General features: G+C 51.5%; 1 protein-coding gene across 12 annotated transcripts in view; it reads left to right on the forward strand.

Moving 5' to 3' along the window:
• DCTN1 (dynactin subunit 1) overlaps positions 1 to 22,427 on the forward strand; it is a 29,575-nt gene extending 7,148 nt beyond the window's left edge. The window contains exons 1-32 of one of the 12 annotated variants that reach the window (XM_036930731.2): positions 3,903 to 4,065; positions 5,742 to 5,987; positions 6,237 to 6,315; positions 6,511 to 6,545; positions 7,252 to 7,275; positions 9,776 to 9,793; positions 11,208 to 11,228; positions 12,462 to 12,653; positions 12,997 to 13,194; positions 13,349 to 13,553; positions 13,630 to 13,708; positions 13,832 to 13,991; positions 14,103 to 14,207; positions 14,385 to 14,576; positions 14,650 to 14,766; positions 14,997 to 15,149; positions 15,681 to 15,841; positions 15,953 to 16,121; positions 16,390 to 16,458; positions 16,691 to 16,753; positions 16,863 to 17,012; positions 17,171 to 17,332; positions 17,412 to 17,543; positions 17,736 to 17,861; positions 18,091 to 18,233; positions 18,488 to 18,654; positions 19,938 to 19,952; positions 20,145 to 20,278; positions 20,392 to 20,584; positions 20,841 to 20,920; positions 21,450 to 21,539; positions 21,948 to 22,427. In XM_036930731.2, the coding sequence (XP_036786626.1) occupies positions 4,033 to 4,065; positions 5,742 to 5,987; positions 6,237 to 6,315; positions 6,511 to 6,545; positions 7,252 to 7,275; positions 9,776 to 9,793; positions 11,208 to 11,228; positions 12,462 to 12,653; positions 12,997 to 13,194; positions 13,349 to 13,553; positions 13,630 to 13,708; positions 13,832 to 13,991; positions 14,103 to 14,207; positions 14,385 to 14,576; positions 14,650 to 14,766; positions 14,997 to 15,149; positions 15,681 to 15,841; positions 15,953 to 16,121; positions 16,390 to 16,458; positions 16,691 to 16,753; positions 16,863 to 17,012; positions 17,171 to 17,332; positions 17,412 to 17,543; positions 17,736 to 17,861; positions 18,091 to 18,233; positions 18,488 to 18,654; positions 19,938 to 19,952; positions 20,145 to 20,278; positions 20,392 to 20,584; positions 20,841 to 20,920; positions 21,450 to 21,539; positions 21,948 to 22,085 (3,849 nt within the window). In that variant the 5' untranslated portion in view covers positions 3,903 to 4,032 and the 3' untranslated portion in view covers positions 22,086 to 22,427. Of the gene's footprint in view, positions 1 to 3,899; positions 4,066 to 5,741; positions 5,988 to 6,236; positions 6,316 to 6,510; positions 6,546 to 7,251; positions 7,276 to 9,748; positions 9,794 to 11,207; positions 11,229 to 12,461; positions 12,654 to 12,996; positions 13,195 to 13,348; positions 13,554 to 13,629; positions 13,709 to 13,831; positions 13,992 to 14,102; positions 14,208 to 14,384; positions 14,577 to 14,649; positions 14,767 to 14,996; positions 15,150 to 15,680; positions 15,842 to 15,952; positions 16,122 to 16,389; positions 16,459 to 16,690; positions 16,754 to 16,862; positions 17,013 to 17,170; positions 17,333 to 17,411; positions 17,544 to 17,735; positions 17,862 to 18,090; positions 18,234 to 18,487; positions 18,655 to 19,937; positions 20,015 to 20,144; positions 20,279 to 20,391; positions 20,585 to 20,840; positions 20,921 to 21,449; positions 21,540 to 21,947 lie in introns of those variants that run through there. The other 11 variants (XM_036930732.2, XM_036930737.2, XM_036930734.2 and 8 more) reach the window with 11 other exon arrangements.
• Positions 22,428 to 27,552: the final 5,125 nt, after the last annotated feature.

Below are 27,552 nucleotides of genomic sequence, written 5' to 3' on the forward strand. Positions count from 1 at the left end.
CAGTAAAAGCAAGGTAAAACTGTACAAGCTGGGTGTCAAAGAGGCTTTTCCTCCTTAATTACCAACAATCTGTTCTCCTATCATTTTCTGAAATGTTCTCCAATATCATTGGTGACCTACTTACCAGAGATTTTTCTCTCCTTCCCATTCCTTTCCCTATCTTCTCATTGTCTTAGACATGTTAACAGTGTTTCATGTCATTAGGAAGGAGAATGGTTTAGAGATCCAGGGAGTACCAATTTCCTTCTTGCCTGAGGGAACATGTAATTCAAAATTGTCTTATGTAACATGGGTTGGGGCCCAGGGGCGCTGTGGCAGGTACCTGCCTATACCACTAGTCCAGTGTGCTTCCCTGCCATTTTCTACCATGAGACTCAGGTGAGTCGCTTGACTTCTGAGACTCAGTTCCACCACCTGTGCAAGGAAGGTAGTGAAATCTTTTGTCTGCATCACAGATTCATTCTGGAGGGAGGTAGTGAAGTATGTATGTTAGTGTACAAAGTTAAATTTGTCTCTGAGAAGACCCTAAGAACAAGTCATACCTTTTCTCTCCCACACGTTTGGTTTCCCTTCCTATTTCCTCCCAGTTCTGCTGTTTTCAGTTATCAGTCTTCCATGCTTGAAATTACCGAGCCTATCCATTCATTTACTTATTCACACACTCATCCATCCATCGATTTATTTGTGCAACATTTGTGTTCCTACTATGTGCAAGTCATCATTGAGGGACCCTCTCATTCATGATGAAAACAATATTTACAGTTTGTTGAGTACATATTCTGTGCCAGGCACTGTGCTGAATGCTTCAATCTTATTTAATCCTCACAACATCCCTGTGAGGTAGGCATTTTTTCCCCTTTTTTCATATGAGGTGACTGGGGCTCTGAAAGTTAAATGTCTTGGTCAGAGTTGCACAGGTGAGGAAATGGGAGAACCAAAGCTGTAGCTAGGTCTCTCTGTCTCTGGAGCCCCAGCATGCCTTTGCCTCTTTCCCCATGTCTGCTCTGTCTACAGGCCCTTCTCAGGGCCTTTTTTGCATGGTCTCTGAACTGGCTCCTTTCCTCTTCTCTCTCCTCTCTCTCTTGAGGCTGGTTCAGACCGTCCTCACCCTTTGCTCATTATAGCAGCCTCCTTGCTGTTACCCTGCCTTTGCCAAGTTGCTTCTGCCTCACTCCACCCTGCCTTGCCACCAGCTCATGTTCCTAAGAGAGTTTTCATTATGCCAGTCTCCCATTCAGAAAAGGACTGGCTTGTTACTGGATCAAGTCCATCTATCTCTACCTGAATGTTAAACTCCCTTACTATCCATACTTACCCTCTAATCATCTCAATATTAATGTGTTTATTTACTCAGGAACTATTTGACTCTGTGAGCTAAGAGTGGTGGACTCATAAAGAGAAAAGTTGTAGGCTCTGTTAAAAAAGACTTATAATTTGATAGAAGAACTCATCTATAATTTTTCACTTCAGCCAAGTTAGCTTCCTTTAATATTCCGTAGTCAAGCAAAATTATTTGTCCCTAATCATACCATCTTCACAACTTACAGTGTTTATAAGCCTTTCCTCTCCACATATCCCTGAAATAACCCATAACTCAAGGCATAGTCAGGTACCCCTTTTCTTTCTAGCTCACCTTTCTCCTGTCTGTATTCCTTATATTTATTGTCTAGGTATTTTAAGATTTATATGCCATCTGATATATCAGGTTATTCTTTGTGCTTCAGTAGCTTCTGTACTTTTCAAAGCATTTCTATGTGCTTTATCTTATTCAAGCCTCATAACATTAATGGAGATATGGCAGATGATATTCCCATTTTTTTTTTGGGAAGAAACAGCCTCCAAGAAGTTAGATAACTATATATACCTGTGTGGCTGGTGAGTTGTGAAGTTGTTCATAGATATGAGTTGTTTTGCATCTTTGAAGGCAGCGTGGTCTAGAGAAAGAGAATGGCCTTGGAATCCTAGAGATATACTTGATAACAGTGAGGGATGGTAGAAAGCTCAGAGGGTTCTGATTCAGTCTTTCATTCCAGTTTTGGCTCTACCCTTTACCTTCTGTGTGCCTTCAGGGAAGTTCCTCAGTTCTCTAAGCTACAGTCCTGTCCTGCCTGTCTGTCCTGCCTGTCTATGGGGTTATTGTGATGTCCAAATATGATGATAGCGGTGTTGTTACCTTACTTTTGTTGAGTATTTATTAAATGCCAGGCAATGTCTTAGATGTTTTATGTGGATTATCTTGACTAATCCTTACATCAGCTCTCTGAGATATGTTCTTTAATTGTTCCCAATTGACAGGTGAGGAAATTGAAGGCACAGAGATGTTAAGTAACTGGACCAAATTTATGTTGCTCCCAAGTGGTGAAGCCAGGAATTGAACATAAGCAGCCTGAGTCTAGAACCAGTATGCTTAACCAGGGTACTGTGAAATTATGTTTTTTAAGGTGTTCTGTCGACTGAAGTGTTCTGAACATGCTAAATCCAGGTTGCAAGAAGCTGCCTGGCCCTGCCCACCTGTATAATGGTGAATAGGGAAGGGAGTGGGCAACAGGGAGATTTTGCAGGGAATGAGAGAAATGGTTTCTTTGGGGGTCTGAGCCGGACTGAAGATGTGGAGAGGTGTTTGGGGGCCATATATCTGGCTGTTGGTTGTCAATCTCCTGCTGGGCTACCTGGCCTACCTCAGAAGGAACATGGAGTGGAGGAAGACTGGCCAGTGAAGTCAGTGCAGACAAGACAGGTCTCCCAAGGCCCAGGGGGTCTAGGTAGGTCCACACAGCACCCAGTGGAGCCATAGGTCAGACCCAGACCAACCTTGTTGGCTACTTAGGGGCAGGGACCCTGGTCTGTTGGTTCCTAGGCCGTGTTAGACAGGTAAATGAATGATGTGGTATCATTACATATCCCTTTGGGAACCTTTCACTAGAATGCATAATCTTACTAAATTAAACATTTTTAATTGTAAAAGTAATACATGGTTATTAAAGAAGTTTTGTGAAAAAAAGAAAATAAACCATCTCGTTTTCTCTGTTAAAGAGATGCCTAGGAGACAAGGCCAAGAGTTTCATGCAGAGATGGCTGAGGTGGACTGGGCCTTGTGGTGCAAGGGGCAAGTGGGGTTCCCTGCTTCTGACCACATCACCTTTATTAATCCAGTTGAGCCTGCTATTCTTGGGGTTCAGAGCCTGGCCCTTTATGACAGACAACCAGAAAGGAGGAAGAGTGACTGTAGCAGCCTTGCCAGCGTAGGGGGAGCTGGGGAGCTTGACTGGCTGTGCATGTAGCATTGCCTCCATTACTGCCCTTGCTTTACAGTGCGGTGGGCAGGCCTGGCTCTTCTGGCCCTATGTGAGACTGGAATCCAGACCCTAATCTCCTGGGTTTGGACCCTGAGTCCCAAATTTAGAAAGGGGAGGGAGAAAGAAGAGCACCAGAGGCGCGTGGGTGAGAGACCTTTGTTTTGCCTGTGTGGAGGCTGGAGGTAGCTGATGGTCTTGAAGTGTTACTGATGCTGGCAGGCCTGCTGAGGCACATTCAGGGGTGTTGGGAGGAGGTGGGCGGCTGTGATAGTGAGGGGTGCAGCCTCAGAGGACCCGTCAGCGCTGTGCTCCCAGCCCTTAGAACCCTTTACTCTAGAGGGCAGTGCTGAGGGTGGTGTGGGCCTAGGGCCTGAGTCCCACCTTCTCTCTGGCCCGGGTGAAGCAGGGGGCACTAGGACCCAGGGGCCAGCGCGGCTCCTGACAAGTCTGGAGCAGCACTAGCGCAGAGTGAGACTCATCAGCTGGCAAGCAGGAGTCCGTGTCTCTGGGTTCAGGAATCTTCCGGCAGCAGAGGGGACTTGCTTCAGCCCCCACCTCTGCCCCCATCCCTACCCCGGTAGGCCACCAAGTGAGGTCCATGGACTGGGGAGGGCCGTGCCTGACGGCTTCTGTATGTGCCCAAGAGGCCTGGAGCTCTGACCCTTCTCCTGCCTAGGTTTCTGCCTTTTCTCTGTCTTTGGCCCGCTGGGGGAGGGTGTGAGGCCGGGTGAGCAACATGGCCCAGAGCAAGAGGCACGTGTACAGCCGGGTAAGTGGCCCTTATCTGGGGTGGCCCTGGGAGGGCTGCTGGAGAAGGCCTGGGTAACTGGACGTTGCTGTGGGGGCTGGGGAGACAGGCTGGAGCTCGGTTGGGGCCACTCGTGGCCCTGAAGGTGTTAGGCTGGACAGGTTTCCCTTCCCAAAGTTGGGCCCTCATTGGGGATTGGTGATGCCCAACCTTTGACTCTACTTGGACCTCAAGTCAGAGGTTCTGAGGGGTCCAGACTATCTTGGGGACTGAATAGGGGGGCAGGTTGACTTGGCCTTATAGTGAAGTCTTTCTTAAGAGCAGCCTTGCTGGTTGTCACTTGCTTTTTTCTCACTCCTCTGGGTCAGATGGACTGTATCCACGGTTATGCCCACCTTGTTCAAGGAGGCTTATTAGGGGTGGGAGGTTGGGGAGTCTCTGAGTTTGGGACCAGCCTGATGTCACTGTTAGTTCTTTTTATTGTCAGGTCAGTGAGAGCCACCCTGTGGTCTCAGGTATGATTGGGGTCCTGGGGCCCCTGGGAACTATATCCTTACCTTCCTGGATGAGCTGTTTGGGGAAGGGAGTTATGGAGTGACAGGCTATGGCAGGACTCTCTTCTGAGGCTGAGTAGGGACATCAGAAGGGAGCCCTGTGGAGTCTTTAGGACCATGGTGTCACTTCTTGCCTTATTTATCTGTTTGCTGCAAGGTTCCTGCTATTGCTAAAAATGGCTTAGGTGTGATTTTTTTTTCTAAACTGTGGGCCTATTTGGGACCTAATTTCATGTTGTGCCCTGTCATTTATGGGTAAGTCAGAAGCTGAAAGCTTCCGAAGGGCAATGTTTAGTCTGTTCCTTTGTCTTGTATACCCACCCAAGGAGTGATAAACCATCCATTTGGACCACTAAGCACTGGGGTACAGAGTGCAGGACAGATCTGAGGACTCAATTTACCTGGCCTTTATTTTTCGTTTCATAGTTACATAGTACGGCAGAAGCATACCCAGAGCTTGGGGAAGAGAGTTGACAGAACAGGGCCCAGGTCAGGAGGAAGGGAGTTAAATGGTGGAATGGGCTGTGGTGAGGCATCCAGGAGTATCATGGTGGGTGTGTGGATGGGGGTTGGGGGAGTCAGGTCAGAAGGAGCAGTGGTGACTTGAGGGCTGGAAGGAGCTCTATCGTGTGCTTCTGGAGGGGAGAGGCCTAAGGGAGACATGTGAACCTCAGGGAAGACAGGTGACAGTGGGGAGCCTGGGTAACTGGACGTTAGTTAGTTGCCTGTCTTCCTAGCTCAGGCTCCTGAGTCAGGGCACTGGGTTGTGGGGAGCCTGATCTAAATGGAGTTATTTGCTTGAGCTTCATTCCTCTCCTTGGGGCAGTGTTCCTGAGAAAGCAGCCATGTGGTGACCTTCACAGATCTATCAGTCAGTTCTGATTTGTTATAAAATTTAAATATTAACTCTTAAAAATTCTGGCAGATTCCAGAGGAGTTTGGAGAAATCTTAGAAGAATATATCACTGACATGTTTCAAAAGGAAATTTGGGGTCCCACTTCACCCTGAGTATGGGGTTCAGGAAAATGACTTCTGGTCCTTTTTCAGTCCAGGATACTGACTGGGAACTTTCTTACATATTAGAATGACATCCTTGACCTGAGGCCTTTAACTATCTATGTTTGCACATGTCCTTCTTTCAGACGCCCAGTGGCAGCAGAATGAGTGTGGAGACAAGTGCCCGGCCTTTGCGAGTGGGCTCCCGTGTGGAAGTGATTGGAAAAGGCCACCGAGGCACTGTGGCCTATGTTGGAGCCACACTTTTTGCCACTGGCAAGTGGGTAGGCGTGATCCTAGATGAAGCAAAGGGCAAGAATGATGGAACTGTCCAAGGCAGGAAGTACTTCACTTGTGATGAAGGGCATGGCATCTTTGTGCGCCAGTCCCAGGTACTCACACCTGAGCTTGTGCATGTATGTTTGTGCATGTGCATGTGCAGCTGATATGTTGGTGCTCCCTTTTTCTGGGTGTGGGCATAAGTCTCTGGTTGGGAGAGTGGGAGGTAGCAGAGAAGAGAAGATTGGGGATCCATGCTTATGGAGACTGCTCTGTACCTCAGGCTTGCTTGGGCTCTGGGGAGGGACCCATATTATAGCCATCCTTGATCCGGCAGTACTGAGTCTGTTCTGTGGCCTCAGATCCAGGTATTTGAAGATGGAGCAGATACTACTTCCCCAGAGACACCTGATTCTTCTGCCTCAAAGGTCCTCAAAAGAGGTAAAAACTACCCATTTAAGTTGCGTCCCCACATTCAGGAGGCCCCAGGGCTTCTCCCCAGAATAAGGGCCACTGTGGATACTGAGATTTTCCATCATCACCATTCCCTTGTTCTGTCTCCCCTACCATGCCATGATGTTCTCTACCCCTACCCCTCTGTGCAGACACATTCTTGTTTCTGTTTGCTTTCTCCAGAGGGAACTGACTCAGCTGCAAAGACCAGCAAGCTGGTGAGTGACTGGGGTGGGAGTGGGGAGTGAGAGAAAATGGGGAAGGAGAGAGAATAAAGAGAGTCCTAATGCTGAGTGGGTAGAAGCAGTAGATGAGTAAACTGAGTTAGCCTTCTAGTCTCTAGCCTCCCTGAGAAGGAAGCTTTCTGAGTATGAGCTGCTGGCTTAAGGCTAGAGGAAAGGTGGTAGCAGGGAAAATCTGTTAGGACTCAGAATTCAGGGCCAAATGGCACTGAGGCCGGAGGTGATAGGAAGGGCAGGTATGATCCTCATAATATGATCACCACCTTCCTACCTTTTGGTACCCAAGGCTGACAAGATCTACAGGGTCTGAGGGCAGGAGTAAGGTAGGAGCTAGAGGACGTAGGCACTCTCCTGTTCACAAGTGAATGGTAAGGAGTTGGCCCTCCACCACCTGTTTTAGGCTGTGTGTAGAGGGCCCGTTCTAGCTCTCCTTTGCTACTTCACGTACAGTATGTAGGTGGGGATCCAGACTTTCTTGCTTCTCTGGGCCAGGGTGTGAACATCCTGGGAGCTGATCCTAGAGGGACCCCTCATTGGTTTACCCAGGACTTGCCAGTGATCTCACTCCCACTTTTGCCTGTGGTTGCCTAAGTTGGTTTTAACACCTACACCCAGGATGTCTGGCCAGCTAGCACAGTGTGTTGTCTGTTCTCTAACTCTGCCCTTTCTGCTCCTCATGCAGCGGGGACTGAAGCCTAAGAAGGTGGTGTGTTACTCTTTGTGCCTGGGTGGGTGAGGGCTGTGAACCCCCTCCCCAGATGTCCTGCATGTTCTTGGGCTGCTGCATGCATTTGTGTGTGGTCTTGGGGCTGGGGTTGCCAGAGGAAATGGTGGCTTTGGCTCCCAAGTTCCTTTGAGGGGTGCAGGGACTTCAGGTTCAGTGTCCAGGCTGAGGCAGCACTAACTGGGGATGATCCCCCCTTTTTTGTCCCACTCCCCATCTCCTTAGGCTGTCTAGTCAGGGACTCCAAGCTTTGACTATAAAGAGCAGCAATGTGTAAAGAGAGGATATACTGGGTTACAGGGGTTCTCACTTAGCCTGAGCTTGGGGGCACTGGGAGGAGAGACTGGGTTGTTGGGGTGGGGAAAGTACGAAGTGCGGTGGTTGGGCAAGGGGTGGGAAGTCGGGGAACAGCACAGGAAGAACAGGTCTGAGTTAAAAGCCTGAGAGTTTGTGTCCTCACCTCTGCTCCATCAGTCTTTCCCTGCCTCCTCCTGCCTCTGGTGCTGTGCCCGAGGCCCACCTCCCACCAGCCATCGTTGCAGTGAGGCACAACTAGCCACCCTCCAGACTGTTTTAAATTCTTAGGTCATTGCCATGACTACTTCCTCAAACCAGCCCCTGCTGTGGGCTGTGCCCAAGCTGTCTCTGACCTGCATGTGCCTGTCTGACCTGTATGTACTGTGCCATATGTGCGACTCTGATTTCCTTTTTGCCAGCCCCTCAGGCCCTCTGAACTTGCATGGAGAGCTCTGGATTGGGGCAGTGGGAGGGGAGAGGAAACAGCTTCTTGTCACCTCTTGGTTGGTGATGGGTCCTCACTTTGGAGTCTTGCCATGGAGTCTTGCCATGGAAGAGGCCACATGCTGGTACTTGCTTGGGGTCCTGTTTTGGGTGAGAATGGAGACATATACAAAGGAAAATAATGCTCTAAAGGACGCCGGACCCATTACAAGGTCATAGAAACTGGGCCTCTTCTGTTGATTATTGTCTCCTGGCTGGGCATCCCATCTCACATCACGTCTCTGAATAGAGAAGAGCATGGGCCTGCAGTTTCATGTCTATGGAGTTCTGGCCTGACTGACCTGAGCCTGGTTGGGGCCTGAACCATGCCCAAATCTTGGGGTTTTGGCAGTAGACTGGGGCAGTGTGACAAGGCCTAGCCCAGGCTGCCTGTGCTGGGATACAGTGCCTTCTTTGCTCCTGGTACCAAGTGTCAGTCAAGTTGTCAAGTCCCCGTCCCCCAGGTCTTCCTTTCCTGTGGTTCTTTCACAGCAGATCACTTGGCCCAGGGCTGCTGCTCTCACCCCATGGGGAACAGGGAGCTAGGGCCAGAGCAAAAGAATAACTTTGAAGAGGAGGGCAGAAAAGAGCCCAGATGTCTCTGCAGCATGCCCAGTTCTTTCTGGAAGCCCTTCAGAGACAGGTTTTAACCTTCATACAACCAGGGGAGGGTTGGGAGAGGAGCCAAACACTGTCATTAGCGCTGCTGAATGTTCCCCTGGGTTTCTTTTTTTATTTTATTTTATTATTTTTATTTTGGTGTCATTAATCTACAATTACAGAAAGAACATTGTGTTTACTAGGTTCCCCCCTTCACCAAGTCCCCCCCACATACCCCTTCACAGTCACTGTCCATCTGCATAGTAGGATGCTGTATCTCCTGGGTTTCTTAGTCTTACTATGTGCATCTCATTGCTGATGCTGTCGCAGGAGGGCTGTTCTGGGTGTGTGTGCCTGATGAGTGACCATAAGGGTGTTTTCAGTGTGTGTAAGGGACAGAAGTGGAGTTGATGGGATTGTGGGTGGAGGGGAGTGTGAGTGAGGCAGGCTGATGGAGCAGTGAGGCCTGTTGTCCATGCCTGGTGATGCCCTGGCCTGGCCCCAGAGGGTATCATTTCTGGGATGGCCCCTGACGCAGTTTCTCAGATCAAACTTGAGGATGCGGGTATGGAAGGGGAGGGTTGGAGCCAGGACCTGCCCTTCGGGGGAAGAAGCAGGGGCGGGCTCTGACAGGACTTTACCCAGTCAGGAGGAGGAGGAGGAGCCCGCAGATCCTGGTGGTTGCTAGGTGACCAAGGAGCAGAGGCTCCACCCCATGGAGCAGAGGAGGGTGGGTGCATGACGTCAGGTGAAGCTGGTGCTGCGGCCACTGAGGCTGCCATCAGCCTAAGCTGGCGAACTGGGCCAGGCGCCTCTCGGGTTCCTGCCGGAGCCTGGCTGTCCACCTGAGGGGGCTTTTGCATCTGAGCTGCAGCCCTTTTCTGGCTGGGAAGCTGCCGGACCGGGAAGCTGAGACTGCTTTGTTGGGATTTGATGCACTAATCTCCTGTCTCCGCCGCCTTTCCCTCTGTTCGGTCTCTTTCCCTCCCTCCCTCCCTCCCTCCCTTCGTCTGCCCTTCCTCTGTGTGTTTGTCTATCCTCCTCTGTCCCTCCTTCTCTTTCCTCTCCTGGCTTTCTTTGGTTTTCTGCAATGATGAGACAGGCACCGACAGCCCGAAAGGTACTCTTGCTTGCTCTGGTCCTGCTGCCAGGCTGCCAGGGCGATGGTGGCAGCAGGCTGCTGGGGTGGGGGTGGGGGCTGATTGCCTTCAGCTGTCTACCTGGTTGGGGAGGAGGGTGAGGTGAAGGTTGGGGGGCAAGAAGAGAGGTGTGTGTCACTGCCAGGCCCCATGTCCCGGGTATTTGCTCCCTGGCCTGCTGCTTTTTGGCTCTGAGTCTGTGTTTCAGGCCTTGTACCCTGTGGCCTCCCAGTTTTGGGCTTGAGGCAGCTTTTGCTGCAGACTGGCTCGGGGAGAGTTTCCTGTGAGAGAATCTGGTGGAACAGGTCCAGGTGTCTTCATGCCTCTAGCCGACCTACTTCACCCGACCTTTGCTAGAATGACTCTTGGTTGTACTTACAGCATCCCTTCCCCAATGGGCTTTGTATCAAGGGTTTTTCCCAGAGTGGGATGGGAACTCTAGAATAGTTTCTGACCCATAGCTGTGGAGGCTTAGTCCAGTGTAGGAGGGTGGGGGTTGGTCTCCTTGGACTCAGTGTTTCCTAGAAGCAGGGTCCAAGCCAAATCTTGTCTTTGCTGGAGCTGTGAGACACTGGGTAGCAAGAACACTATTGGGGAGTTGGAGTTAATCATCTTTGTACCATTTTGCAGTAAATGAGGGGTTTCTGGATTTGGTTTAGGGTAGTTTATGCTGCTGCCCACCCCCACCTCCGTTCTTGCAGCTGGGTGGGGTTACTTTGCTGAGCTCTGGGCTTCTGGCTAATGCAATATTCATGGTCCTGACACCTGAACCCTCTGCCCTAGGGATGGGGACTGCTGCTGGGGAAGGGGGTGGGGTTTGGGAAGACTATCATTCTGCCTCCAGGGCCTCATCTCCTCCTGCTGGGTTCCTATCTCTTAGTTCAGAGCTTCTATCTTCACTCTTGTCACATGGTATTTCTGGGGAGTTCTCAGTGGAATTTAGCACTGGAAGGAAGGGGCTGACCTGGGAAAGTCCTTGGGAGTGGTGGGTGTGCAGGGCCTCTGGCTCTGGGCTAGGGTGTGAGCTGCTGTTTCCAGAAGGACTGGTCTCTGGAGAGCTCCACCAGCTGCTGCCTTTGGTCTCCTGTGGCTTAGCCTAGGAGACAGGGATTTCTGGGATTTCCAGGGTATCTGAAGGGGTATGGTCTTCAAGGGTTGGGCACAGGTGGGACATGGAACCATGGGAAGCAGGAGTTCTGAGTTCCTGGAGGAGGAGCAAGACAATTTACTGGAGGGAGAAGGGGATGGAACTGGGGTGGGATGAGGGTAGGGGAAGCGGCTTACTATGGCCCCATTCCTATTATTTCTTCTGCTCTCATTGCTGTCCCTTTTGCTGTCTTTCTGCTGTTACCCTTTCTTTCCTGACTACTTCTCTGGCTCCTGTTGCCTGTCCAGACCACAACTCGGCGGCCCAAGGTGAGAAAAAAAACAGGCCTCTCTGTACAAGCCACTGCTGAGCTTACTCACACATTTCAGGCGTGTGCATGTGTGTGGGAATGTGTATGAGCATGTAAAAGTTGGTCACTGCATCCTGGGTTCTGTTTTCAAGGGAATGAGGGGGCTGAGGGTAGTGATAGGCCATCTTGGGAAGATGACTTCTTGTTCTGAGGATGGTGCCATGAACCAGTAGCTTGAATGAAAAAGACAAGTGAGAGCGGTTATGGTTAATTATGGCAGGCTTTCTTGAAGAAGGGCATTTTGACTGGTTTTGATGGGGTGGGAGTGTTGGAAGAGAAGAGAAGAACTTGGCAATGTGGATGCTGGGATGGGAGGATATGTCTGGGAAGGGCTTTGGATGGGGGTGTCTGTGGACAGCATGTGGTCTCAGAGTGTTGCCCCCTGGAGAGCTTCAGGGTTCAGCACTGCACAGGAGAGCACTCACTGGGCAGACCTGTCTGCTCCAGAGCCTGGGGCTTCAGGGTAGCTTCTCTGCACCCAGCAGGGGCCTGGGGAGTGTTGCCTGATGAAAGCCCCTTTGTCTTGGGGGAGGGAGATGACAAAATGGTTGGCTCTACTGACCTTGTTTCAAGAGTGGAGCCTAGGAATACAGCTTTCAGTCTGGCCCTTTTACTGGCTGGGTCCCCTGAGGGAGAATCAGCTTTACTCCCAAAGAGCAGGAAGGGTCTAGCAGGGCTGTAGAGCCTGGTACCCCTACTTTTACTCTCGCCTTCTCTGGGCTTGCACGTCAGAGAAAAAACTCAAATCTGGTAATTTCTATCTGACAATGATTTGAGGTACCTTCTTCCCGGGGAGGAGGATCCAGGTCCAGAGCAACAGTAGGACAGGGGTATTAAGAAGTTGCTAGAATAATCACAGGTGGGTCACAGAGGGGATTCTGCTTTAAGGGGGTAGTGCCTGAGCTGGGAGGAATGTGGGGTCAGTGCCGAGGGAGGAGCCTGATAATCTTGTCTTCCTCCATCCCTTTCTCCCTCTGCCCTCCCCTCCTCTCCCTGTCCTCTGTCACTATCTCTGACTCTATCATTTTCCCTCTCCCCTTGACTCTGTTTCTCTGTTTTCACTGTGCTTTGATACTCTTTCTGCCTTTTTCCTTCACTGTCTCCTCCTTCCCTTGCCATATTCTCACCCTCTCTCTCTCTTACCACCCCCATCCCATACTGTTATTCTGGTTTGCTCCTGTCCTCTTACTAGCCCACCCGCTCAGCCAGTACTGCAGTGGCTGGGGCCAGTAGCTCCCTGGGCCCTTCTGGCTCAGCATCAGCAGGTGAGCTGAGTAGCAGTGAGCCCAGCACCCCAGCTCAGACTCCGCTGGCAGCACCAATCATCCCCACGCCGGCCCTCACCTCTCCTGGAGCAGCACCCCCACTTCCTTCCCCCTCCAAGGTAAGGACTTGGATTGGAATGAAGAAGAACCAAGACACAACTGGGCCTATGACCCCTGGCAGGGTCTTGGAAATTTCCCAGGGTTGGGGGAGACCCAGAACTTATATCAGAAGTGTGGGGCATAACATATGGGTATCCTGCCACTGACTAAGCTACCCTTTCCTCTGCCCTCTTCCACACTTTCCCCACATGTATGATCTCTTCCAGGATGTTTGCCTGCCACTTGCTTTTGACCCTGGGGCGAGAATCATGTTTGCACACATTCCTGACCTTTCTGCTCCAGCTCAGACTTGGTAGGGTGGAGGTGGAGGCTGTGTATAGACTGAGAGGCTCTTCTTTGCAGGAGGAAGAGGGGCTGAGAGCCCAGGTGCGGGACCTAGAGGAGAAACTGGAGACGCTGCGGCTGAAACGGGCAGAAGACAAGGCAAAGCTAAAGGAGCTGGAGAAACACAAGATCCAGCTGGAGCAGGTGCAGGAATGGAAAAGCAAAATGCAAGAGCAGCAGGCAGACCTGCAGCGCCGCCTCAAGGAGGCACGGAAGGTGGGACTTGGGATAAAGGTGGTGGCTGGGGAGGCAGGGGACCCAAGGAAGTAATCTGGAAATTAGACTGGTGCTGGAGCCTAGAATGTCCCTTGCGAAAAGGCATGTGAGGCACCTCTGTGCTTGTAACCCACCAACCTCCACCCCTCCTCAGGAAGCCAAGGAGGCACTGGAGGCAAAGGAACGCTACATGGAGGAGATGGCTGACACTGCTGATGCCATTGAGATGGCCACCCTGGACAAGGAAATGGCCGAAGAGCGGGCTGAGTCCCTGCAGCAGGAGGTGGAGGCACTGAAGGAGCGTGTGGATGAGCTCACCACTGACTTAGAGATCCTCAAGGCTGAGATTGAAGAGAAAGGTAAGGGGCCAGGAGCTGTTGGGGGCCAGATGGTGGGGTTGGAACCTTGTCTGCAAGTGATGGTGGTCTTCCCCAGGCTCAGACGGGGCTGCATCCAGTTACCAGCTCAAGCAGCTCGAGGAGCAGAACGCCCGGCTGAAAGATGCCCTGGTGAGGTAGGGTCCCCTCACTGCTTAGCTCTGGACTGGAGCTCATTCTTCTGTCTCTAGGTGTGTAAGAATGCCCACTGCCCAATGACTCTGCACAGACTTCCTCTTCTCTCTCCTTCTTCCCCAAAGGATGCGGGATCTGTCTTCCTCAGAGAAGCAGGAACATGTAAAACTGCAGAAGCTCATGGAAAAGAAGAACCAAGAGCTGGAAGTTGTGAGGCAGCAGCGGGAGCGTCTACAGGAGGAGTTGAGCCATGCAGAGAGCACCATCGATGAGCTCAAGGAGCAGGTCTGGGGAGCCCAGCCCTTCACCCAGGTCCCCTCCTCTTGCACCCCAGCTCTCCTGTTGGTGCCCCCTCTTTCTCAGCACCTTTCAGCAGCCCTTCTCCTCATAACACAGGTGGATGCTGCTCTGGGTGCTGAGGAGATGGTGGAGATGCTGACTGAACGGAACTTGAATCTGGAAGAGAAAGTGCGGGAGTTGAGGGAGACTGTGGGGGACTTGGTAAGAGAAGAACAGATCCTTGACTTTGGGCCCTGATGGGGGTGTTTGGAAGGGGCTTGCTGAGAGGACTGACACAGGACCCCTGACCTCTGAGCAGGGTATGTGTTGAGTGGACCCACCCTGGCCTGCTATCCTGACCCTGCCTTTCCTTTGCCCCAACTACGTTGCGGGCTCCAGGAAGCGATGAACGAGATGAACGATGAGCTTCAGGAGAATGCACGTGAGACAGAACTGGAGCTGCGGGAGCAGCTGGACATGGCAGGTTCCCGGGTACGGGAGGCCCAGAAGCGTGTGGAGGCAGCCCAGGAGACGGTCGCAGACTACCAGCAAACCATCAAGAAGTACCGCCAGCTGACCGCCCACCTACAGGTGCCTGCACACCCCTGCTCTCCAACCGCAGCCTCTCCAGGGCCGCTGTGCCTCATTGTCTCTCTGCTCCCAGGATGTGAATCGGGAGCTGACAAACCAGCAGGAGGCATCTGTGGAGAGGCAGCAGCAGCCACCCCCAGAGACCTTTGACTTCAAAATCAAGTTTGCTGAGACTAAGGCCCATGCCAAGGTCAGGAAGGCGGCTGGGCCAGAGAGATGGGGAGCGTTGGGGAGCCCAGCCTGGGTGTGGCTGTGGGCTGACCTGGTGTGGAGTTCTGGGCTTCCAGTCCTGGAGTATGGTGGTTTGGAAGTCACTTGGCCTAGGCTTGCCCTAGAAGCAGGGTACCTGGTGGAGCAAGGCATGGGGGTTCTGAGATTCACCAGCCTGACTGAGAACTCACCTTCCTATCCACCTCACAGGCGATTGAAATGGAACTGAGGCAGATGGAGGTGGCCCAGGCCAACCGGCACATGTCCCTGCTGACAGCCTTCATGCCTGACAGCTTCCTTCGGCCAGGTGGGGACCATGACTGCGTCCTGGTACTGCTGCTCATGCCTCGTCTCATTTGCAAGGTATGGCCAGTCACATGTTTGAGAGGAACCTGTTGAACTTGCTGTGTACCAGGCATTGAGGATGCTGAGAGAAGCCAGCGGTCAGCCTCCCTGCTCACAGAGTTTATGATGTAGTGGAGGAACACAGGTGGCGTATTATGAAGGGGAGGTAACTTCTTTGAGAGAGCACAGTGAGGATCTGATTTAGATGGAGGGGTGTCACTGAAGGATTAACATTTGAGCTGAGCCCCAGCAGATGACTAGGAGCTGGTGAGGGGTAATCGCCAGGATAGAATTCTAAGGGAAAAGGTAGCAGGAGCATAACTTTAAGACAGCAAAGAACTTGGTCCTAAGGTCCTGCCACCCTTTTATTCCCACAATCCAAATCCTCGCAGTGCTAGTAATCACATCAGTACCCTCTCCCCATGCTAGAATTCTGCCCACCTAAGAGCTATTTTTACTTTGTCCCCCATGTATGTTGATGCCCCCCATGTAGTTGCTCAGCTTTGTGTCCTGTATTCCTGCATCTGTTCCTGGTGCTTCTTCCCACAGGCAGAGCTGATCCGGAAGCAGGCCCAGGAGAAATTTGAACTAAGTGAAAACTGTTTAGAGCGGCCCGGGCTTCGAGGAGCTGCAGGGGAGCAGCTCAGCTTTGCTGCCGGGTTGGTCTACTCACTGAGTCTGCTGCAGGCCACACTCCACCGTTATGAACAGTAAGTGACCCCTGACCACTGACTCCCACTCCAGGGTCACTGGCTGAGATAAGCTGGAACTAAGAGTGCCTGGCGGGCCCTGGCCTCACAGGGTCCTTCTCTGGTCTTTAGTGCCCTCTCTCAGTGCAGTGTGGATGTGTATAAGAAGGTGGGCAGCCTCTACCCTGAGGTGAGTGCTCACGAGCGCTCCTTGGATTTCCTCATTGAGCTACTGCACAAGGACCAACTGGATGAGACTGTCAACGTGGAGCCTCTCACCAAGGCCATCAAGTACTACCAGGTCTGGGGCAAGAATTCAGGCTTAGTGCAGGAGGGTGGGAAGGTTTCTCCCACCGGGGGCTGTTGCCAGTAGGGCCAGGCTTGTATGGCTACTTGAGGCTTGGCTTGCTCTTAGATGAGCTTGTCTTAGGAGGCAGCTCCTAGGTGTTTCAGACTCTCTTGTGCCTCTGGAGCCTCATGATAACCAGGACTCTAATTTGAAGTTTGGGAAGAATTCTCCATCTTTCCAAGACCTAAATACTGTCTGTTTCTTTGTCATCTCTCCTCAGCATCTGTATAGCATCCACCTTGCTGAACAGCCCGAGGACAGTACCATGCAGCTGGCCGATCACATTAAGGTGAAGTGTGGGGCACAGGTTGAGCCCCTGTAGAGATCAGAGTGAAGGATATCAGATTGAGAGATCTGGCCCTCAATGGGTGTTACATAAGACTGGGACATAATCACTAAGGCCAGAGTAGGAAGCCAGAGAGCCCTCTGTGGGTCAGTGGAGGGTGGGGACTTCCCAGGGATGATGATGGTGCAGAAAGCTCCTGTTGGGGGTTGGCAGTCACACACATCTGTCCTTACAGTTCACCCAGAGCGCCCTAGACTGCATGGGTGTGGAGGTGGCACGGCTGCGGGCCTTCCTGCAGGTGAGAGCGCAGGGAAGTGTGGACTTCTCTTCCTTCCTAGTACCCACCTCCTCCCCTCCAGCCCCAGTGAGCTGATTGGTTTCCCATCCATCTCCTATTCCCTGAGTAGGGTGGGCAGGAGGCTTCAGATATTGCTCTCTTGCTCCGGGACCTGGAAACATCATGCAGTGACATCCGCCAGTTCTGCAAGAAGATCCGAAGGCGAATGCCAGGGACAGATGCTCCTGGGATCCCAGCTGCACTGGCCTTTGGACCACAGGTTTAGGGCTGTGAGGGAGAAGGGAGGAAGCTAAGTGGAACTGGGAGGGGCCTAGCATGTTAAGATCTGGAGCTGGTCAGGAAACAAGAATGGTTTTGGGGCAGCTAAGAGCTGTGGTGCTGGTCCCAGGGGGCTCCTGACTTTGGCCTGTCGCACAGGTATCCGACACACTCCTGGACTGCAGAAAGCACTTGACATGGGTGGTGGCTGTGCTGCAGGAGGTGGCTGCTGCTGCTGCCCAGCTCATTGCCCCACTGGCAGAGAATGAGGGACTGCCCGTGGCTGCCCTGGAGGAGCTGGCTTTCAAAGCAAGCGAGCAGGTGGGTCTGGATGGCAGGCAGGAGGTGGGGCACCAGGTAGCCAGTGTGGGGTTTTCACTATGGCCCTTGGCTCCTGCAGATCTATGGGACCCCCTCCAGCAGCCCCTATGAGTGTCTGCGCCAGTCAAGCAACATCCTTATCAGTACCATGAACAAGTTGGCCACAGCTATGCAGGAGGGAGAGTATGATGCAGAGCGGCCCCCCAGCAAGGTGGGTGGGGGACTCCCTGCAGGAGCGGGACTTGGCTAATTGTGGGAGGGCTGGGAGGCTGGAGGAAGGAGTCTGGAGTGCACCACTCTGCTTAGGAGGCAAGATTTTCCCTGTAACTGGCTCTTCCTGAAAGGAGCACATTGGTGACCTCCTCTTTGCACCCCTGCCCTCTGCCCTCACTCTGACCCTTAGCCTCCTCCAGTTGAGCTGCGGGCAGCAGCCCTTCGGGCAGAGATCACTGATGCTGAAGGCCTGGGCTTGAAGCTTGAAGACCGAGAGACAGTCATCAAGGAGTTGAAGAAGTCACTCAAGATCAAGGTGTGAGGCTGGGGTAGGCTCAGGATCTGGGGGCCAGGACGTTTGGTGGGCAGTGAGTGTTGGGGATTGGGGCTGGGACTCGTTGGGGCTGGAGGGGAGAGGTGGCGCTGTGATGAGTGGGAGCTCCTGGGGGCCCGTCCCTTCAGGTGCTTTCACTTGTGGTGTATCCTGGGTCTCTGGGGTGCTGTGGGAGTATGTAAGGGAACTGGAAGCTCTTTGTCTTGTCCAGGGGGAGGAGCTGAGTGAGGCCAACGTGCGGCTGAGCCTCCTGGAGAAAAAGCTGGACAGCGCTGCCAAGGATGCAGATGAGCGCATTGAGAAAGTCCAGACTCGGCTGGAGGACACCCAGGCGCTGCTGCGGAAGAAAGAGAAGTCAGCAGCTGCACTCCCCCACCCCCTGCTCAGGCCCTTCCTAGTGCATCCCTCCCTCCCACCAGTGGCTTCTCCTTGCTCGGCTCCTACGCAGGCCCTCTCCTAGTGAGACTCCCCACTGCCAATGCCATTGTGTCACCGCTTCTGAGCCTGTGCTGCCCACCAGCAGGGCTACTCCAAGGCCCTGTCAGGACTAAGAAGTGGGGTGGAGCCCTGGGGAAGGACACTGCCCAAGCCCAGATTCTCTTTCGCAGAGAGTTTGAGGAGACAATGGATGCACTCCAGGCTGACATTGACCAGCTGGAAGCAGAGAAGGCAGAGCTAAAGCAGCGGCTGAACAGCCAGTCCAAGCGCACAATCGAGGGGCTTCGGGGGCCGCCTCCCTCGGGTATTGCTACCCTGGTCTCTGGCATTGCTGGAGGTGAGTGTCAGGGGCAGGCAGCACTGGCCCAGGGGACACTGAATGGCCTCCCTCCTGTCCTTGGCTTCAGTTTGACTTCCACCCTCTTTACCAGCCTCCCATGTTCAGCCAGAAGTGTGCATGCCCAGTTTTACTCTGCAGCAGCTTTTGCCATGTGTTTACTTCTCCCAAAGATAGGCGCCGAGTAATCTCTGACCAAGGTGGGGCATGACCAAGTTGTCAGTCACGCTCAGGATTGTGACAGTTGGACTTTTGTAGATGTCCCTTCTGGGTCTGCTCTGGCTTTTTTGTCCCAATCCTATGTCCCAGTGGGCCGTTGGGCTGTAGCAGACAGGGCCAGCTCCGCTGCGGGGCCAGCCGTGTCTGATGCCTGCCTTGAGTGCTCCTCTGCTCGCACACTGCAGTGTCCCAGCTGGGTTCCCGCGCCTTCCTGGGCTTCACCTCACCGTGAGGTTGCCTCTTCCACTGCTGAATTCACCAGTTTCACTTGGGGCTGTGTTCTGATTTCTTAGTGTGGTTATGCCCAATAGTTTTACAGTTTCTTTCCCCTCTCACCCTGAGAAGACAAAAGTCCTTGCCCTGGAATTAAGCCCTCAGGATCACTAAACCCCTTCTGTACCTGTTTTGTCCTCTGGCCTCACCTAGGATCTTTTTCACCAGAGCCCCCATCACTTGTACCTCTACATCTTGGGAAGTGACCAAGTACTTTCTTTTCCTTAGACTCCTGTGGTACAGATGGCTCTGCTTCCTTGGGGGAAGCGTCTCCAGAATGACCACAGTATGCAGTTTTAGCATAGGCTCTTTAAACAAATATTGGTTCTGAATTTATGAAACTTCCCACCAAAAAAAGCATGTCTTTTGCCTCAGAGCACTGGGGAGCCCGAGGAGCAGGGCCTGTGTCCGCTGCTGGGGAGCACTGAGGATGTAGACCCAGCAGGGTTTTGGGGGCATTCCCTCAACCCTTCTGGAGGTGGAGTACCAGGCAGGCCAGCAGCCGGGCCTTCTGCTCCAACCGCTTCCTCCAGGGCACATCCTGCTGCCACTCTTCCCTACACTTCACACCAGGCTCATGGTCTTACTCTACTTTCTTACCTTCTTTCACACATACTGCTCTTCCCTGAAAGGTAGAGGGCAGAGGTAGGGTCTTAGAGGAGGTATGGTGAGGAGGAAAAGGGTTTTCCAGCAGGTTACGTCCATCATGGCTCTGGTGAGTCCCCTAGCCCCCAATTCATCTAATTTCTCTCTCCTCTTTTCCTGCTCCCCATGGGCTATCCCGAGCACAGAAGAACAGCAGCGAGGTAGAGACTCATCCTGGCTGGGGGTTACCAGGGCTTGTGGCAGTTGGGGCCGGGGGAACAGGGTGAGACCCCCCCCACCTTGGGAGCAGTGAGGACTGGAGGTGGGAGGGGATAAGGAAAGGGTATGAGCAGGGGTGGAGCCCATCGTTAGCCCTGTCCACCTTGGGCTGATGACATGTGTGGTTCCTACAGGAGGTGTCCCTGGGCAGGCTCCAGGGTCTATGCCAGGCCCTGGGCTGGTGAAGGACTCTCCACTGCTGCTTCAGCAGATCTCTGCCATGAGACTGCACATTTCCCAGCTCCAGCATGAAAATAGCATCCTCAAGGTGAGGGGGTCATGGGGAGGACTGGGGTGGAGGTGGAGTGTGCTGGCTCCATTGGTGATGGATGGCAGTGGCCTCTAGCACCTCTTACCACTACCCCTTTGTTTCCTGCACAGGGAGCCCAGATGAAGGCCTCCTTAGCATCCCTGCCCCCTTTGCATGTGGCAAAGCTCTCCCTCCAACCCCATGAGGGCCCTGGGAGTGAGCTACCAACTGGAGCACTGTATCGTAAGACAAACCAGCTGCTGGAGACGTTAAATCAGCTGAGCACACACACCCACGTAGTAGACATCACTCGCACCAGCTCTGGTAGGGACCTGCCAACCCCTGAGATGGCTAGCATGCCCCCTTCTCTTGCCCCAGGGATGTAGCCCCTGCCCAGGCAATCCCCATACTTAGAGGCTCTTCCTGGCATGTCTCTGGACTGTGTTCAGTTTGCTTGATTTAACCACTGTCTTATGTGCCTGCTTCATGGGAGGTTCTTGTATTTGCACTCTTGACCCTTCACCTGGAACAGCTGCCTGCCTGGGCCTTGGTGGGTCTCACGAGCCTTCCCTCCCCACAGCTGCCAAGAGCCCATCAGCGCAGCTCCTGGAGCAAGTGGCTCAGCTCAAGTCCCTAAATGACACCATCGAGAAGCTCAAGGTCAGCCCAGACCCTACCTTTCCTCATTCTACAGAGCTCGCTTTAGAGCATTCCCTGGTGGAGCCCAGAGCGAATTCATTTCTATGGGCACTCCTGGAGTTCCTCTGAGCCTGGCCCTGTGCTAGATGGCACTCTGGGGAGGGCATAGAAGGGAAGGCAGGGTCCCTCCCTTGGCAACTCAGTCTTGGTGCAAACAGAAGACAGATTCCCACCGAATGTGTTGAGCTTGGATCATCTTTAGAGTGTGAGGTTCTGGTACAGTTTCTGTCAGAGCTGAGATCATGGTGGGGTAGAGTGATTGGGGATGGCTTCCTGGAGGCTGTAGAATCTGAGTTGGGCCTTTAAGGGAATTCTCTGTAAAGAAGGATGTTGGATGGGGTTGGGGTTGGAGGTGAGAGCAAAAGTATGGTGACAGAGAGGACTGAGTCCCTGTTCCCCTGGTGTTAGTGTCTCTGTGAAATCAGGGAGATACTGGGCTAGCTGGTGGGGGTACCCTAAATTTACCTTTGTCCCCCTCCTCCTCTACCAGGATGAGGTCCTCAAGGAGACTGTATCTCAGCGGCCTGGAGCCATGGTCCCCACTGACTTTGCCACCTTCCCTTCATCAGCCTTCCTCAGGGTAAGAGGGAGCATGGTGGGGTGGGCAGTGTGGAGGGTTTAGGTGTGTCCTTTCCTCTCCCCTAGAATTTGAGGAGGCCTCTGGGGTCTCAGTCCAACAAGTACACATCCAGAGTTAATGACCAAGTCTTAATTGCAGTGTTTGCAGTGCTTCCACATATTCCAATATTTTAGCAGTTAAACATCTTCTGTGACTTTTGACACCAGGAGAGACTCAAAACTCCCTTGTCAGACTGTGTAGCTCAATTCCAGTTAGAAAGAGGTGGTCACTACAGGCCAGGATCCCCAGAGCCATAGTCTCTCTCCCAGGAGCTGTCCTGGTCTCGGTGCTCAGTGGCCCTGTCAGTGGCACACAGCTCAAGTGAGCCCCTGTCTGACCTAGGCGCCTCTTCCCTTTGCTAACTCCCAGGCCAAGGAAGAGCAACGGGATGACACTGTTTTCATGGGCAAAGTGACCTTCTCGTGCGAAGCTGGCTTTGGACAGCGACACAGGCTGGTGCTGACCCAGGAGCAGCTGCACCAGCTTCACAGTCGCCTCATCTCCTAAGTGCTCCTTGCCCACAGTCCCCTTTTCCCCTCAGCCCTCCTGGTGCCACTCTGCCTGATGCACAGCCACCTCAGCTAGTCCCCAGGTAGAACTGTGTGTGTAAGGACAGCTGTTCCTGCCCCGTTCAGCTTCACTCTCACCTGTCCGTGCCCTGCCTCCACTCTGTGACATGGGTCTCCTATTTCCATCCTCTGGCCTCTGCCAGAATTCACTATTCAGCTGCTCCCTCCTTCCTAGGGGGGGTCAGGGTATGTTGGGGCTAGGCTGAGACCCAACCACCAAAGGTTGAGTGAGGTCCCCGATCAAGGACTTCACCCCTTGATTAAAGCAACTTCTGCTTCAGTGCTTTCTGTTTGGTGTTGGGAGTGGAACTTGGGCCATTCAGCTCAGAGCAGGATTGGAGAAGGAATGCTGAGGAAGCTTTGGCTGTGCCAAATTGAAGGGCCCTTGTCTGTAGTGACCAGTAAAATGCCATGTCACTCAAGTGGATGTGCAGTAACAAGGGAGAAAGGGCGAGGCCAAGGGCCCTGCAACTGATTTCATTTATGGAGTTAGGAGGGCTGGGAGCATGTAGCCTCTGCCCTCCTACCTCCATTGCTCCTCCTACCCAGTTGTCATTGATGCTAGAGGGACAGTTCCAAAATGCAAAGTGGGCCACGTCATTCCCTGCTTTAAATCCTGAAATGGTTCCTCCAGGTATCTAGAATTTAAAATTAAATTCTCTAGAATGGCACATGAGACCATCTATGATTTGGGTCCTGCCCACCTCCCCTGCCTTTCATGGGGCTACGTCTCCACGTGTGCCTTGTGGTCCAGCTTCACTGAGCCCCTGCAGTGCTTCCCCACCCTGTGCTCAGGCCTCTTTCCCACTGTCCACAGTGCCAGCTACCTCCTGCCCTCCACCCTAGCCCCCTGCCCACACCCCACCCCATCTCAGCTGACATCCTGCCTATTTATTAAGAAAGTTCTGGTGTTGTCTCTTGAGGAACACTAATCCCTGTGACTTGTTACGAGCTCCTCTTGTGGAGGCAGCAGGGAATATGAGTGTTTTTTCCAGGTGTGTTCGGATCTGGTTGCTTTGTGACCTTGGCAAGGTTTCAGATCTCTGGTCTGCATTCTCAACTGCAGCATGGGTATATGATCACTTACTGGGTTGTTACACAGGCTAAAAGAGGTAGCGCAGGCAAGCCTCCCTCACCGTGCCTGGTGCACAGCAAGCTTCCTTCTCTTCTTCAGCACATGTTGCCACTATCCTGCTTTATAACAGCCAGCATCTCCTCCCATTGTAACTGAGTTTGCCATCTGTCTTCTGCTTTAGACAGACTGAGGGCTCCTTTGAGTGTCTTCCATCTCTGTGTCCCCCAAACACAGGAGAAGGGCCCGTGTTTGGGGAAGAGAACTGTGAGTTTCATTTTGGAAATGAGTTGGAGGTGCCTGTGAGGTCCAGGTGGAGAGGACCTTTGTCAGTTGGACCCAGCTGGGTCTGGATCATGTCAGAGAAGTCTGGATTGGGGTAAATTTGGAGAATGAGTTGTGTCAGTGGCAGTTGATGACATGTTTGGATGAGGTGTACCATCTTAATTTACGTACTTGGAAAGCCCTCCTTGAGGCAAAGCTGAAGTGCACTGTTGGCAGGTGCAATTCCGGAGCAGTGGGAGGAAGGGAAAGGAGTGAGGGAAGCTAGGCAGGGAAGGAGAAGATGATGTAAGGACTGTTTGAATGAGTTGGCCACTTCTTCACAGGCACACTGGCCACTTGCCCACGTGTGATATCTCAGGATAGCCTGGATGCAGATACCACACTTGGCTGGAACATTATGTTGGGGTTGCTGGAGCAATGCAGGAAATTCACCTGCTCTCCCTCCTGTCTCCTGTCTTGTTGCTCTAAGTTTGTCCTGTGGTGTGTTTGCTCCCTTCACTTGCCAGGATTGTATTATTTGACCACCAGCAAGGCCAGATCCCTTGCTCTGCACCATGGCATGTCATCTAAGTCCTGCAGCAGTGAGGCAAACAGAAGGGCACTGGCCTGTAGAACCTGGTCAAGGCAGAGCAAGCAGCTAGAGGCCTGGAAGTCAGGTGAGGCCACAAGTTTCCTGAGGAGAGTGTCCAGGGCAGGGACAGGGGCAGGGTGGAGCGCTGGGAAGTTCTGAGAGTCAAAGAGCCTGCTGCAGAGCCCGAGGGAGCATCCACAGGACAGAGGTTCCCAGAGGAAGTGGTAACAGGGCCAAGGAGTCAGGAGAGAGTCAAGGAGAGTCACAACTGGGTTGTGGAGGCAAGAATGGGGAGAGCAGCATGTGTGCACTGCTGTGTCCTGATATTCAGTTGTGGAAGTTGGGTGGCCAAGGGGATGTCAGACAGCTGATGGAAGCAGCATTGCCTGTAGATGGTGGTAATGGAGCTACTCGTGGGGCCTAGGAGGTTTCTGGAAACTGGGATGTGATGGTGGGGAGAAAGAGCCCTAGAGAGGCACTCTGTAACCAGGGGTGGAGCATAGCATGGGAACAGCCTCCTATAATTCAACCAAACCCAGAACTGCCAGCTGTGACATGAGAACCAAGCAGACTGGCTGGCAGATAGTGGAGGTAGGGTTTGAACAGTTCCAATTTTGACCTCTAGGAACCTGTCTTTTTTGGGACTCAGGGGCAGATTCCCAGGGTCAGCAGCATCTTCCCCAACATGGAGGCAGCTTCATAAAGTAAGAATAAAGCTCATATCCAGCTCTTCACTTACAAACTGTGTGTATTTGGGGAAGTTACTTGGTCCCTCGACCTCAGTTTCTCTGTCTGTTATATGAGGCTAATAGCACCTTCCTCAGGTGGTATTTCTTCCTCAAGTGACCTTCAGGGGAAGATTAAATGAGATAGTATGCTCGATTTGCAGGTACTTGATTAAAAAAGGATACTCAGGAGAGGCTAGTACTGAACAAATGAAATGAAATACAAGCAGCCACATTCCCAAGACATACTCTTATGACACATATAACCATATACCATATTTTGGATCCCAAAGGATAGGGTCCTTGGTGCCTCAACTTTTGGCTGGGTGGTTTCCATGGGTGGTTACCAACTTATTTTCTACCATCCTCGTACTATGTCCTACTCTTAGCAGTCCAAGGTTGAGGGAGAGTCAAAGGTTTGTGTCATTTCCCTGCCCCAGTTTGAATTTATCTGTGTGGTTCCCATTTTCTGTGCTACCCCACAGTGGGGAGCAGATGTTGGGGCCATACAGACCTGAGTCTCTGCTGGCTAATCCTAGGAAACGTGCAAAGCCCCAGAGCTCATTTGGCTCTACCCAGCCTTGGGGCTGAAAGTGAACCAGGAGCAGGTGTGCTCTACACTCTGGGTGCCCAAACTGGGGAAGCAGCTTATCATGGAATACCTTGACCCCTCTCAAGTAGGTGCAGGACACCTGGAGAACACGAGATCTGAGGGTGAGTGGCCGCTCCTGCTTCCCTGTGGGATCTCTGCACAATGTAGCTCTCTATTATATTAAGAAGCATGTCCATTTGCTCAGACTAAAGTCACCTCTGCCACATGTGCCCGCCAGAACCAGCACTGCCACTCAGGGACAGACAGCTGCTGCTGCTGAGATGCTCACAGGTGGCCTGGAAGGTTGGGCTTTCATTCTTCTCCAGAAGGATGGGGAGTTTGGGGGTGAGACCTGGATGTGTCTTGCTCAAATAACTGGTTAGAGTAAATGTCTGTCACTGTATTTTTTTCTATTACTTTTTATTACAGGAAATTTTAACATACAAATGAAGTGAGTAGAGTGTAGAGTGTAATGAATTTCTTTGTGCTCATATTTATCATTTCTTGACCAATCTTGTTTCATCTATATCTGCTCTTCACTCCTCTCCCCCTAGAGTATTTTGAAGCAAATTCCAGGCATAATCTCATCATTTCTTCTGAACATATTTTAATATCTCTAGGAATAACTCTTAAAAAAAGAAAACTGCAGTACCATTATCATACCCCAATAACTCATCAAATGTCCAGTGTTCAAATTCCCCTCATTGTCTCATAAATGTTCTGTTTTGTCTTGTTTTATTTTACATTATGTGCATTTAGGTAAGGTTCAAGAAAAAGATGATACACTACAAATAGTTGTTTCTTGAGTCCCAGATTCTCAAGTACCACTATTACACCAATATAACATAGGCTTTATTTGCAGATACCTTAAACTCCATTTTCAATGTGTCAGCAATTCAAAAATACATTATTCTGAGACTACAAAAAACAACATGGAGGAAGATAGAGAACATAAGTTCCCAGTACTTAGTGACAGTGATTGTAGAGATTTTCCTTTCACAGTTTCCTACTTAAAACATTTAGGATGTCTTCATGACTGCAAGAACAGAGCTGCTGGAGGGGAATATAAAAAAAAAAGAAAAATGGACTCAAAGTTAGCGACAGGAAGGATGGAAGTTCAAGGAGAAAGAATATATTTAAAAACTATAAGGATTTTCTATGCATTCAGAGTATAGGCAGCTTAGTTCAGGCTGCTATAACAAAATACCGTAAACTGGGTGGCTTAACAACAAAAATTTTTTCTCACATTTCTGGAGGCTGAAATTCTGGGATTAGGTTGCCAGTCTGGTCAACTTACGACCTCCTGTATATGGCCTATGTATACTCTGCAGTTCTCTGGCCTCTTAGAAGGTCTCTACTCCCATTCGTGAGGGCTCCATGCTCATGACCTAATCATCTACAGTCAAATACCATTGCATTGGGAATTAGATTTCAACATAGGAATTTTGAGGGACATAACATTCAATCCATAACAGCATCCAAATGTGAGGTGCTAAAGAAAGAAACTGTATCTTCTGTCTCAAATTGCCCATTACTTGAACCAAATAGGTAGTGTCCATCCACTTGAGGAGTGCTCTCCTTGCAGCATTGTACAAAAAGATGGGGCAGGAGGAAAGGAAAGAGGTGGGGAAGCACCTTGCTTTTGAGATACTGTAGGTGAAGGGTATCAGAACCTTCACTTTGGGAAACCTGTTAAATAGCTGAAGCTGTGACTCAACAACTTTTAAATAATGATAGATGTAACAAATTACTACTGAAGAACTGTAAGGCTTGAAAAAAATTTATGGAGGGGGTCCCAGACAGATACCCAGGCAGCAGGGCAATGCAGTTATGGAAAAAGTACTTTCAACAGTTCTGCTCTACAGGTCAGGTTAAAAATTCTAAACCCCCTGACTTTAGATTAAATGATGGAGCAATACCAAGTAAAGCTTTGCTTCAAATGTAGCAACTGGATGGAACTAAAATTCAATACACACTTCCCTAAAATATAACTTGGAAGAGCCCCTTGAACTTCAAGCCATAGCCACTGGCCAAAGATATACCTCACTGGATGTAACATTCGCAAATATTCTCCCATTCAGTAGGTTGCCTTTTTCTTTTTTATTGATGGTTTCTTTTGTTTTTTAGAAGTTTTTTAGTTTAATTTAGTTGCACTTGTTT

Source organism: Manis pentadactyla, chromosome 2 (genome assembly GCF_030020395.1).
Source record: "Manis pentadactyla isolate mManPen7 chromosome 2, mManPen7.hap1, whole genome shotgun sequence".
Lineage (NCBI taxonomy): Eukaryota > Metazoa > Chordata > Mammalia > Pholidota > Manidae > Manis > Manis pentadactyla.